At 44.0% G+C, this 12,615-nt stretch overlaps 1 protein-coding gene across 9 annotated transcripts in view; it reads right to left on the bottom strand.

Moving 5' to 3' along the window:
* Positions 1-12,615, bottom strand: part of HMBOX1 (homeobox containing 1) — a 123,055-nt gene that overhangs the window by 69,449 nt on the left and 40,991 nt on the right. For 8 of the 9 annotated variants that reach the window (XM_054630558.2, XM_054630561.2, XM_054630559.2 and 5 more), the window contains exon 2: positions 6,482-6,565. In XM_054630558.2, coding sequence (XP_054486533.1) covers positions 6,482-6,504 — 23 coding nt within the window. In that variant the 5' untranslated portion in view covers positions 6,505-6,565. Of the gene's footprint in view, positions 1-5,259; positions 5,342-6,481; positions 6,566-12,615 lie in introns of all 9 variants that reach the window. The other variant, XM_077176484.1, reaches the window with a different exon arrangement.

Genomic DNA, 12,615 nt, shown 5'->3' with positions numbered 1-12,615 from the left:
AGCATTTGTCATCTCATTTATTACAGCACCAGCATTTTTCACAACATCAGAGGCACCTCCTTAGTGTCATTCACTGCCATCTCACCATTTAAACGGAAGAGGAAAATCACAACATAAATTGTGGCTTTCCAGTTGAAATAGGTTCTTCCAAAGTCCACAGTTAAAAAATCACTTTCTACAACTCTTTAATTAAACCAGAGTTTTAACTACCATCACACTTGGAAGCTGAACTCCTTAACCTGCCAGATTTTCCCTGTGTGTCTGTGCATCCATGACTGGTGAGAACTGCAGCCTGAGCAGCTCTGGAGGTGGATGTCCTCCTGATATTAAAAAGGGGCATTAAGGATGGCATTGCTATTTCCAAAGCAATGCAATTTGCTTATCACCCAGTCTGACATTCAAGCACCAAATCCACATGAAGTATTGCTCCAGATGCTTCCTATAAGAACCAGCAACTACAAAGAAACTCCACTTCCAGCTGCCCACAGTGATTTTTTAACCCTGTTTTAGGTTATGCAAGCTTTTCTCTATCTCCACACATATTTATGAGATCCAAGGACAAAGTATAGTTTAACTCAGTCCTTCCTTTTCTACACAGAATTCCATGCTGGTGTTGGTTGGAAGGGAGCTTAAAGCTCATCTGCCATGGGCAGGGATGGCACTGAGAGATGAGGCTGGTCAGGGCTCCATCCAACGCTTCACCCCATCCCAAAGGATGCAGCTGGTTCTTACAAGACACTCAAAGGAAGGGTTTTCATTGAGCTACAGCTGTTCCACCAACAGCACTGACATGTATCACCAAAAAAATCCCAGAGTGTTCTGAGTTAGAAGGGACACACAAGGATCAAGCCTAGAGGCAAAGACTGTGACCCTTCCAGGGCAGCTCTAAGGCACTGCTGGAATAGAATTGGGGCATTTAGGGCATAACAGTATCTAGTCTCCTGAAATTCAAGGTTTGGCTTTTTCTGTTCTTACTGAACAAATTAATCTCCTTCAATTTGGAGGGTGGTGAGGGCCTGGCAGAGGTTTCTCAGAAGCTGTGGCTGTCCCTGCATCCCTGGAAAAGTCCAAGGCCAGGTTGGACAGAGCTTGGAGCAACCTGGGACAGTGAGTGGCATCCCTGCCATTGGAATGAGATGATCTTTAAGGTTCCTTGCAACACAAACCATTGTGTGCCTCAATGATTCACAGCAATATAAATATTTCAGAACCACCTAAAACTTTGCACCATATTAAGCAAAGCTGCCTTCAAAACCAGGAGCTGATGCTGTGAATTCTGAGGCATAACAGAGGATTAAGGATCTGACTCATCACTTATGCTCATCAGTTGCAACTCCAGTATTTTCAGAGGAGTTGTATCAGTTTTCAAAAGAGAGAGAGAGAAAAAAAGAAAAAACCTCAGGCCTGAAGTGCTCATCATGTCAACGAACACAGAGCCATCCTCACCCATACGTTTGCATAATTATCTCCTGCAGTTGCATCTCTGGCTTCTGATTTTCAAAAAAAAAAAAAAAAAGGCCTTTACTCCCATTCATCCTGATTCACAAACAAAATGTAATTCTTGTAATGACTGCTCTCATGCCAGGGAAACGAGAGCCTCGTGCTGCAGCAAGGAGGGAAATCAGGCTCTGAGCTGAGCCCCAGAGCCCCAGCATCAGCAGCTCTGTTTAGGGATGCAAAACAGCAGCTCTGGAATGCAGAGCTCTGCCACACGCCTTCGATCAAAATGGGGACAATTAATAAGAGCAGCCTGAAACTTCTGAAAATAAATCCGGCGTAATCAAATACTCACCGCTACACAAATTAGAGGAGGCAAGCTGAGAGCAGAATATCAACACATCGTTTCTTCAGGAGGCTTCAAGTTTCTCAGCTGGTTAAAGAGCCCCAAACCCCGAGTCACTGCTCTACACAAGCTGTTCCTTCCACTTATTCTCTGAAATTCTCTGCTGATAAAATAATTTTAATGGATGCTGGCAGTGAGCACACCCAGTCGTTTTGCCACTTGGGTGAGTAACTTACTCTGCTTTACATCTCTGGGAAAGAGAGAGAGAACTTGAGATTGATCTTACAAGGCAAAAATATAATATAAATGGCAATTATTGTCATAATCCAAGTCTTACAAAAGGGACTGACCTCTGACTAAGCACAGGGCTGGCAGCCAGATACTTCTGAATTCTACTCAAGGCACGCACTGATTCACACTAACACCTTATCTGTCTAACCCTAACCTTCCCTACTTCCAAAATCTGGGTTTCCTGCTATTGTTGCAATTCTTCAGCAACAAGGCAGGAATTCAAACTCTGAGCCTGGATTCAAGGGCAGAATGAGGGATCACAGCAGGACTAACAAACAGAGAGAAAAACTGTAGTGGCAGCTGAGTGCTGAACCAGGGCCCAAAGCCCAAACCTGTGCCAAGAGCAAGGAGGAGCTCTTGGATTTGGGAGCCAAAGACTAAACTTTGGATATATAAGCTCTGTAACAGCTCTCAAAGCAGGACTTGTGTGCTTTAGTTACAGTAAATTTCATGAACACACTGAAATAGTGTAATCCATGTGAAGAAACAGTCATTTAAAAAGTCATCAATAAAACTGAGACATGGGCCTGCCCTAGACACCGGACTGACACATCCCTGGAAGTGTCCAAGGCCAGGCTGGATGGGGTTTGGAGCAACCTGGGATAGTGGGAGGTGTCCCTGCCCATGGCAGGGGTGGGACAGGATGAGCTTTAAGGTCCCTTCCAACCCAAACCCAAAACACTCTGGGATTCTACAATAATTCATCATTTTCAGCCGTCAAGATTACAGGGTACAGTGCCGTCTTCTGCCTCCTCCATTTCATTTCAAAATTTGACCAATCCTTTATTAAAACGTAGGCAGAGTCTCAGAACTCTTCCCCAATAATTCTGCCCCCTGGGGTATCTAAATACTCCAATCACAAGATACCTGTGAGGCAGGCAAGTAACACCACAGTAATTTCTGCGACCAAGAGCTCCCAGAGAGGGGCTGGACTCCGGACAAGTCCAAATGACTCCTTCAAAGTCACTCAGGAATTTTGCAAGAAGGCAGAACAAGAGCCTGGCCAAACTCTTGAGCATTTTCTTACCCCACATACAGGGTTCATCTATAGCATTACACTTGACAAAGTGCAGGACAACTTTCAAGCAAAGCCATCACCAGGATTTCCACCACCTCTTCCACACATAAAGAAAAAGAGACATTCTGAAGTTTTTCAGGCACCTTCATTCTCCTTCAGGACCTATCACCAGCACTAACAACTAAAACACTTCCTTAAAAGAGAAATTAATTACTTCAGAAAACTAAAATCCAAACCCAGCAAACAGCTGAACCTCACCTACCCCTGTTTTTGTGTTTAACTACAAAGCAAATTATTTTCCACTAGAAAAACAGTTTGTAAGTGCAGTATTACTGGCACAGCCTTAGTGAAGACAGAAATTACACTTGGAGAACTTAGGAATAGATAACAGTGTCTCCTTGAAGAAAATAAATCATAACAGCAAAAACCATGGGCTTCTGGCCACTGCTGCTTCCATACTGGAGTTTTATTTTAGTTAAAAGCATTTCAGAAAGAAATTAATATCCTAATTAATGCTCTTAATTAAGCAACAAACATCTTTGTGTAACCCAGACCCAAACCAGGGAAATTTCCTCCATGACAGACAAGACCCAGTCTACATTCCACACTGCCAAGGCCACCACTAACCAGTGTCCCCGAGTGTCACATCCACACAGCTTTAAAATCCCTCCAGGGAAGGGAATCCCCCACTTCCCTGGGCAGCTGTGCCAAACCCTTTTGAGGAAAAGAACTTTACCATTCAACAAGATTTTTTCTTTAGGTCACTTTTGCTATGAAATCATGAATTAACTCATCTGGTTTATCTTAAAGTGAAACCAAGGACTCAGGCAGGACATTGTTTCAGTTAAAGAAGCTAAAAAAGCCAAATGAATGCTCCCAGAGTCACCCACTATTTACACAATACCTTGTCACCGAAGACAAAAGGAGAAAACCAGCTGAGTTTTCTGTTACCTGAGTTTAATTAACCTGTTCTATGTCACATTTCAAGGACACTGCACAGGCACAGCTCAGCCTGTGGTGATTTTCTGAGGCACTCTAAGTCCAGTCCTTGCTCTTCAATCTGTGCTGACTTGGTAGAGTTTACACTCTCGTTCTTTTCTTCCTGTTATTTTTCCCAAATGATGACAAGGCTTCAATCCAGTCCTTCTCCACCTGCATTATTCACCCTGATTTTCTTTTATTCACTGCCCAGACTTCCCTGCCATTGCTGGCAGTTAAATTCATAAGCACTGGCCTGATCATCCTGGTAAATTTGAAGTGACAACAGTGAAACTGTCTGGTTCTATCAGAAATCATACTTTGAGGGATGTAAAACATACTGATAGTCATAGATCACTATTAACACATATTAATTAATCAATATAGAGTACAAAGCTCAAGTAATTACTCCCATATTTATGGGGAGCCCAATAGAGATAAAGCTGTTGGCTACAGGGCTTAGTTTTAGATGAATTCTTAATTCCTGTGAGGCCAGGATCAAGAGTTCTGGGTTCACACACCTCAAACTCCTCTCCAGCACTGACTCATCTTACTAAGGGTAAAATGAGGCAGTGAAATGATAACTTGCACCCAGGTAACTCCTACTCCTAGGAGTAACCCAACTACTCTCTTACCATAGCAGTTCTGCAACTCTTCAATCTTAATCACAATTTTAAATTCAAACTTTTAAATTTTTTTAAGGCTCCATTTTCTTCTTTCCCCTTCACAATCCCATTTACCCTTTTTAAATGATATCTGTGGTTTAATCTGGAAACTTTCTATCTAAATGGGTCATCTTGGCCCATTTCCTCTAATTTAATACTCTCTAATCCCCTCCAAATAAGTTCCCCCCAGTTTTCCCTCAGTCAAAAATGATTAACCTCTACTTCTACAGCATCTTCCATGGCCATATTAACTGCACATACACTGGAATAAATCAAGGAAGCTGCTACTGCTCTGCTGGGAGGTGGCAGCAGAAAACTGCACAGGGGCAGAACATGACTGAAATTGAGCTAAAGCACAGGAAATTCAAGCTATGCAATTCCCAGTCTGGAAATGTCTGACCAAAGCCTGACACAAAGCTGTGAGATGTCCTTGTATTCACTCAAAGCACAGAGGAGCTCTGAGGTCACCCAGCAAACTCCAAATTACTGGGATAACAAAGATGCCCAGGGTGATGTGGCCTTACCTTCAGACTTCTCTCCTGCTGTGAACCAGATCTTTACAATTTCAAGTGGTGATTTTAATACTGAACTCCAACATCCTTCCAGCTAAAAGGAAGAAGAGGAGGTGGCTCAAGGGACTGGCAGCAAAGTAGGAAACCACCAGTTTTGAACAGAACCCTAAACCACCAGCAACAGAAAATCACTAATTAATGGCTTTTTGAAATCCATTGGAGTTTGGTTTCCAACACCAAATCCCTGTCAGTCATTATTTTTTGCTGTGACTCCTTCTACAGAAGGCTGTGGCTGCACTGCCACTTGCACTATCACTGTCCAGGGATAGATCTTCATCCTTGAGATAATCCATCAGGGAAAATGTGATGCATTCCCAGCAGCCCAGTTCTTTGCTACCTATCCTGCAGAAAAGGTTTCTCTTTCCAGACCTGACAGAAGGAACAATCTGAAATCAAGAGGTCAAAGTATCTCAGGAATCTGAGGGCAGGGGATGAGCATTTGGTTGTGCCTGTAACAGGGATATTGTGAACAGCCATACAGGACTGGCCAGTGACAGCACAGTGCAGGTCAAGCCCTTCCTTTCAGCCTGACAAGCTTCAAAATTTGAATTCATTTGCTTATTTATTGAAGAAACAGCATGGGAACCAATGAAATTGAAGAGATGTGACAGAACTGATTTGAAATTACACAATGAGATTTGGACAACCTCGGTTGGCACTGAAGAGTTGCTTGGACCAAGACATCCAGCACCAGGATTAGGTGAGGTGCCCCAGGTTTTTTGTCTCTGCCAGAGGCTACTAAATTGAAGGTGGCTCATCCCTTTCAGTAAAGCTAGAGTGGAGTTAAACTCTTTATCCCTCCTATTTGTTCAGTTGCTGTATGGAGATCTCTCCTTTAATACTGATTTTTCTCTGATCAAGACTGATTTTCTAAGAACTGCATAATTTTCCTTCTGTTTCAGTGACAGAAATGCAGAAACACAAACAATACATGAGCCAGAGCAAGTGAGCAATTCAATGTTACTACTCCCTAATTTAAATGTCCAGTTATTTTACTATTTCTGGTTTAAATGTCTTCTCTGATTTAAATCTTCCACTAAACCAGTGACACTCTCCAACTGAGCCAACTGCTCATAATCATTGTAACCATTTCTCTGCTCTTTTTAGACAATTTAACAGAAGAACACCACAAAATTACTCTTAATTATTATGAGTTTCTTCAGCTTGTACTTACACTACTGGAAAAGTTCTGAGCATACTTTACATGAGGATGGGACGTTACAAAGCCTCTTGAGGGTCTTCAGCGTTATTCACCATTCTGGAAGACACAAGGAAAAGATCCAAGAACATTAGAGATATCTGGGAGAGGCAAAGGGATCCAATCACATCATTCTGGATAATCTGTCACTAATCCAGACTCACAGACCTCAATGCACACGGTGGATTCTTATGGAGAAAGTTGATGTCTGGTGTTGTAATCAGTCCAGAGACAAAAATTTAAATTACAATTGATTTCTTTCGACCACAAGTAAATTAATCTATGCAATCATTTAGCCTTATGACAGTTACCTACCCTTTTAACTCACAAAAGCTATTAAAAGGATTATTTGGCCAACATCCTCAAAGAGCTCAGGAGACAGGTACTGTGTTCTGAGGAGGAATGACCTAATAGAATTTTCCTCAGCTATCACTGCTGATGACTTTCTCCACAAACTAACACGGACTGAAAGTGCTCCAAAAGTCAAACTATTAACCAAGAGACAAGAGAAAAGCAGGATGTTCTATCCAGGCAAAGCTGGGATAGAAAATGAGTGGATACAGCAGCACAGGGAGATGCATGGGATAATTTTCCTCTGCTCCATCTGTAACATCAGCAATTGTGGATTGCTAATCCATGAAGAGCAGCCATGGACAGATGCATCTTGGCTCTTCTTGGTGGTTAAAAGTGATCCAGACACCAGAGAATGACTGTTCCTCCCTCGACACCTGCTGAAGATGTTGGGGAAGAACTGCACCTCTCCCAGATGGAGCCCACTGTGCACACAGGGATGCAGAGGCACTGAGCTGGTTAGGCTGGAAAAGCTCTCTAAGATCACAGAACCCCAGAATGGTTTGGGTTGGAAGGGACCTTAAAGCTCATCCTGTCCCTCCCCCTGCCAAGGACAGGGACACCTTCCACTGTCCCAGGCTGCTCCAAGCCCTGTCCAGCCTGGCCTTGGACACTGCCAGGGATCCAGGGGCAGTCACAGCTTCTCTGAGAAGCCTCTGCCAGGGCCTCACCACCTTCACAGCCAACAATTCCTTCCCAATATCCCATCTATTCCTGCCCTCTGGAATAGAGGGAAGCCATTCCCTCTTGTCCTGTCTTTCCATCCCTTGTCCCAAATCCCTCTCCAGCTCTCCTGGAGCCCCTTTAGGCCCTGGAAGGGGCTCTGAGCTCTCCCTGGAGCCTCTTCCAGGCTGAACATTCCCAGCTCTCCCAGTCTGGCTCCAGAGGGGCTCCAGCCCTCAGAGCAGCTCTGTGGCCTCCTCTGGTTTCACTCCAACATCTCCACATCTTCCCTGTGCTGAGGACCCCAGAGCTGGACACAGAATTCCACATGAGGTCTCACAAAGCAGAGCACAGGAGGAAAACCACCTCCATCAAGACCATGAAGTGAAATTGTTACCCCAGCACTGCCAAGGCTGTCCCCAAGTGGCACATTTACATGGCTCCTAAATCCATCCAGAGATGGTGATATCATCTCTATGTGGTTTTTCACCCATTTTTCCTCCATGAAGAACCTCATGAACTTTCAGGACCAAAGGCTGGGCTGAATGAGCTTTCCCAGAAGTGGAAGCACTCAGCTTTTGACCACCAGCTTTCCTGGGAGGTTTAAGCCTGTCCACAAGAGCCTTCTCCCACCCAGCTGTGGCCAGGGAGAGCTCTGGGTGTTTCCAGGGAGGGGAGGTGCTGAGAGTTGGCTGCTGCTCTTCCAGAACAACTCATTTGGCCCACACTGAGGTCCTGAGCTGCCTGTTTCTCTCCAGGAAAAGAGGTGACCAAGATGGATGGTCCCAGCAGACCCCCAGAGGCCACGTTCTGCGAGCTGGGAGAGAATCACCGACACCAAACCACTGATGGATGGAAGAGCCAAACACCCAGGGCCCTCCCTGTCAGCCACCCCAAACCTTTTAGAGAGACTCCCCCACCAAACCCCTCCTCTGACAAACCTCTTAACTGCATTTTAAACATATTCCCCGAGGCAGTCACAAAAAATATGAGATCATGCTGCTGACTTCTTGCCAAATTTTAATACAGAGAGCTGTTTTGTTTTCCAAAGAGGAACAAATTAGACTTGAATATATACAAACTTTCTGAAGGTCAGAGGGGCTAATGATAAAGAACTAGATTCCTCAGAGAAAGATCTGCTTTCATGGTGAAGAGTATGGATGTAGCACCAGAAAGGGAAAAAAAAAATCACCTTCCATCATCATGAAATGCAGGATTAAAAGTAGAACATGAAGAGATGAGATAAGAGAAGCAAAGAAAAGGCTGCTGTAACTCAGGTTTTGAGATGACAAAGGGAGGAGGATGATATTAGTGATAGCAATGAAAGAGGAAAAAGCTGGTATGGACCTCAGATGTTTTAAGAGAAGAGCCATTAGGATCTAGAGCAAATTTGGGACGTGATTAGAGGAGGAAGATGAGCTTTTTCAAGAGACTGCAGATCTGTGAGTGCAGACAGAGGACGTCAGGATTTCAGCAGAAATAAACAGCAGCAAATCCATGAGAAAATAGGGATAATTCTCTGGTTTTGTTACATTTAAGTGTCAAGCAGGTTTACTACACTCAGAATGCAACCACAAACCGTCCCAGATGAAGAAAGGAAGGCCAGGGAAGGCTCAGGTCTGCCTTGGGAGCAGGGCTGGTGAAAGGAAACCCAGCTCCAGAGAAAGGAGAGGAAGCTGGTGCTTCCTCCGGCCGCTGCCAGCCCCAGCGGCCGCTATTGAAAAGGGGCACAAACAGTCTTTGACTCCACGTTGGTCTAAAGTTCAGTGGCACAGAAATACCTTCCCCACCCCCAGACACATGTGAGAAGTTGCTTCAATGGTTTTGTCTCTTAAGGGCACGTCGGGCAGGGAACAAGCAAACCCTTCACCTAAAATCGGAGTCAAAACAATTCAATCCCGACCAACAGAAATTCCATCAGCAACAAATCCTGACTCCGAATCATGAGTCAATATCCCTCTTTTCCTCAGTCTCCTTTTAGCACCAAAGCAGTCTGAGCACAGCAGCCAAGGCAGGTGTCACCACTCTTTGCGGTGATATGGGAGTAAGAACTCACAAACCTTTGCCCTTTTCGCATTATTCATTAAATAAATTATCTGCTAACCGGGGGGAAACACAACCAGCTCCCCTTCCTATTTCTGGTAGAGACAATAAAAAAAAAAACCAGTCACTATTAATATGGAAATCATGGCTGCAGTTGTAGAATCAGATGTAATGAACAATCTTGTCCCCAGCTTAAGTTGCTATAAAGGCAGCTTAAATTTACAATGGATGAGTCTTCATGGCAATCTGTTTTTCAGATATTAAAAATCTCATTTTCTCAGTGCCAAGGACAAGTGGAAGTGTGAAGCACTGGAGTATCAACTCTGCATTTGTCTCACTTGACATGAAATCATTCTCATTTTAGTTCTGATTTTTAATACATTCTTGGGATCCCCTTCAGTTTTCTTCATTTCGCACTGTGTGCAATTAAATGTTTTGAAGTAGAGTTCACCCTGATCCACAACACCCAGCAGAAGCAAGGAGAAAGTCACTCGGTAAAGATGAGGCTGATATCACTTATTTGGAAGAGAAACTAATTTTCTCTTTTAATTTCTGAGTGACTCACACAGTATAAAATTTTTTTTAAAAAAGCCATCATTTCGTATTTCACTAATACCTTCCTTGGTGAGTTCTTAAAATGGGATTTACAAATAACAAACTAAAAGCTTTTGTCCTTGGGGAAGACAAACATCAACATTTTGACCTAAGTAAAGCATGAACAGAGGGGCTGAATTCTTGGCTTAAAGCCATCCAGGGCAGTATCAGTGGCTGAACACAGCAGAGGCCCCAGCACTACAATTGTCACACCACTCCTGAAATGCAGAAACCACCAAGGTCCAGGCTGGTGAAGAAATCCAGCCCTAAGAACGAAGTTCTACCACTGCTGAACATGCAGCAAAGGCAGATCCCCAACTCCACGCATAATTACAGACCAATACTCTCCTAGAAACAACAAAAATTTGAAAATTTAGGTCTTTTACTCAATGTACAGCTTAAGGTCTGTGGGAATCGTGAGGTCTTCTGGGCGGACCCTGTGCACATGTGTGTACACATGTCCATGAACATGTGTTGGGGAGGTTCAGCTTGCACACCAGGAGGAATTTCTTCATGGAAAGGGTTGTTAAACATTGGAATGGGCCCAGAGATGTGGTGAAGGTGCCCAAGGCACAACTGGATGCGTCACTCAGTGCTTTAGTCTGGGTGACAAGCATCTCTCAAAGGTGGGACTCATTCCAACTGGATGATTTTGGAGGCCTTTTCCAACCTAAATGATTTTGGATTCAGTAGGTTTCTCTACACTGAGGCCAGTGTGAAGTAAAGCTGTAACCTGGTTTAACTTCTGTCCCAGAACACCCTGCCTCAAAACCAGCAAGAGACCAAGGATCCCTCCACTCCAGTTCATTCTGGTGGAATTTAATCACCCTCTCCATTACAAATTCATACTTGATTTCTACTTTGAATGTGTCTGGCTTCACATTCCAGCCCTCCTCTGCCAGTTCCAAGTCCTTTATTCCTGGGAGATGTTCAGACAGGCTCTTATTTACCCAGTGCTTTTCAAAGTCCAGGTACTGCATTTGTATCAAAACTTAAATTCTTCTGGGTACACGCACAAAAGTAGGACTAATGTCCAAAATACTGGAGCTAATCTAGGACTCTCTAGCCCATTTTCCCAAAATAGGCATATTAGGAAAAAAAAAAAAAAAGTAAAAAAAGCACTGCCATATGACTCAAGGATGTGTTTTATTTGTGCCCTGGGAAGCAAGGCTAGGAACCTTCTCCAGGCACTGCCACCTCCTGAGCACACCCCACAGCTTGGTGACGTGCAGCTTCCAATTCCACGTGGAAATCCTTTTATCCAAGCTCCCTGCTCAAGCAGGGCCCCCAAAACCAGTTGTTCAGGACCATGTCCTGAGTATCTCCAAAATTTAGGACTTCATTTTCTCTGAGCAACCTGCATCAGTGAGCGGAAACACTTTTTATGAACACAAAAATCCTTGGAAAAAGTGCTCAGAAGTCACCCCCAGCCATTGCTATTTTCATTCTTACTGTGACTGTGTTGTTTACCAAACCTTTCACAGTACAACCCTGGAGCAGGCCATATTTTGGTATTATGGTGAGGGAATGCAGCAGCTCCTTGTCAAGTTAACAAGTTTACAATTTTTTTATGGAATCTTGTTTTTTTTTTTTCTCTGAACTCTGAGGGGAAAACATCGACAGAAACCTCTCCCCTTTAGAAAACAAACACCTCATTCTTATGATACAGCCACAGCTTATCATTTATTACAGGTAAACGTAGAAAAGCAAATAAATTATTGCTCCTACAATATGCCCTGCAGCACATTTGCACAGGACAATTAGCCAAGGATCAGAGTCAAAACTCTTTCTCCCTTCTTCTACCTCCCAAACCCCATACTAAAGAAACCTCCTTGCCCAGATTTACTGGAATTTCCTAGAGCACGAGGTGGAGGCCAGGCTCCATTTTGAGGCAGACTGGCAACACATCCCACTACAGAAAAACTGAGGTCACAAAATCATGAAGTTCCCCAAATTCCAAGGTTTCCAGAAAGGCAGAAATGACCATCTGTGAAAGGACCCTGAGCTGCACCAGAAGTCCCCCAGAGATCCATCAAAGGCAGTGCAATCCCAGTAAAAGGATGTTATTTAGTGTTGCTTTGTCCTTAATGGCAGCTGGAAACGAAATTCTGTCACCAAGCCACCCCTGCAGACCCATTTGAGCAGAGCACCTGGGTTGTACTCTGGTTTTTGCTTACAACTGAGCTTCCAGCCTTAACATCCCAACCACCTACACTCCTCTATCTCCTGGATTGCTGCATGTTGACCTTTCCAATCATGGCTAAGAATGTGCCTGGAACCAAAGACCAGACTTGAATTGGGTTTTCCAGCTGAAATAACATGTGAATGTCACCAGCAGAAGAATGGCAGCAAGGCACAAACTCCTGACCAGTAGGGACAGCCAATGACTGCTACAACTCCACTTCCTTAGGGATCAAACAGGTTCTCAGCCACCTCAGATCACTCTGAGCACTGAAATG

The sequence above is a fragment of the Agelaius phoeniceus genome, chromosome 3 (assembly GCF_051311805.1).
Source record: "Agelaius phoeniceus isolate bAgePho1 chromosome 3, bAgePho1.hap1, whole genome shotgun sequence".
Taxonomy (NCBI): domain Eukaryota; kingdom Metazoa; phylum Chordata; class Aves; order Passeriformes; family Icteridae; genus Agelaius; species Agelaius phoeniceus.
Note: the sequence above shows the minus strand (reverse complement) of the source record. Positions and strands in the feature narration are given on the sequence as shown.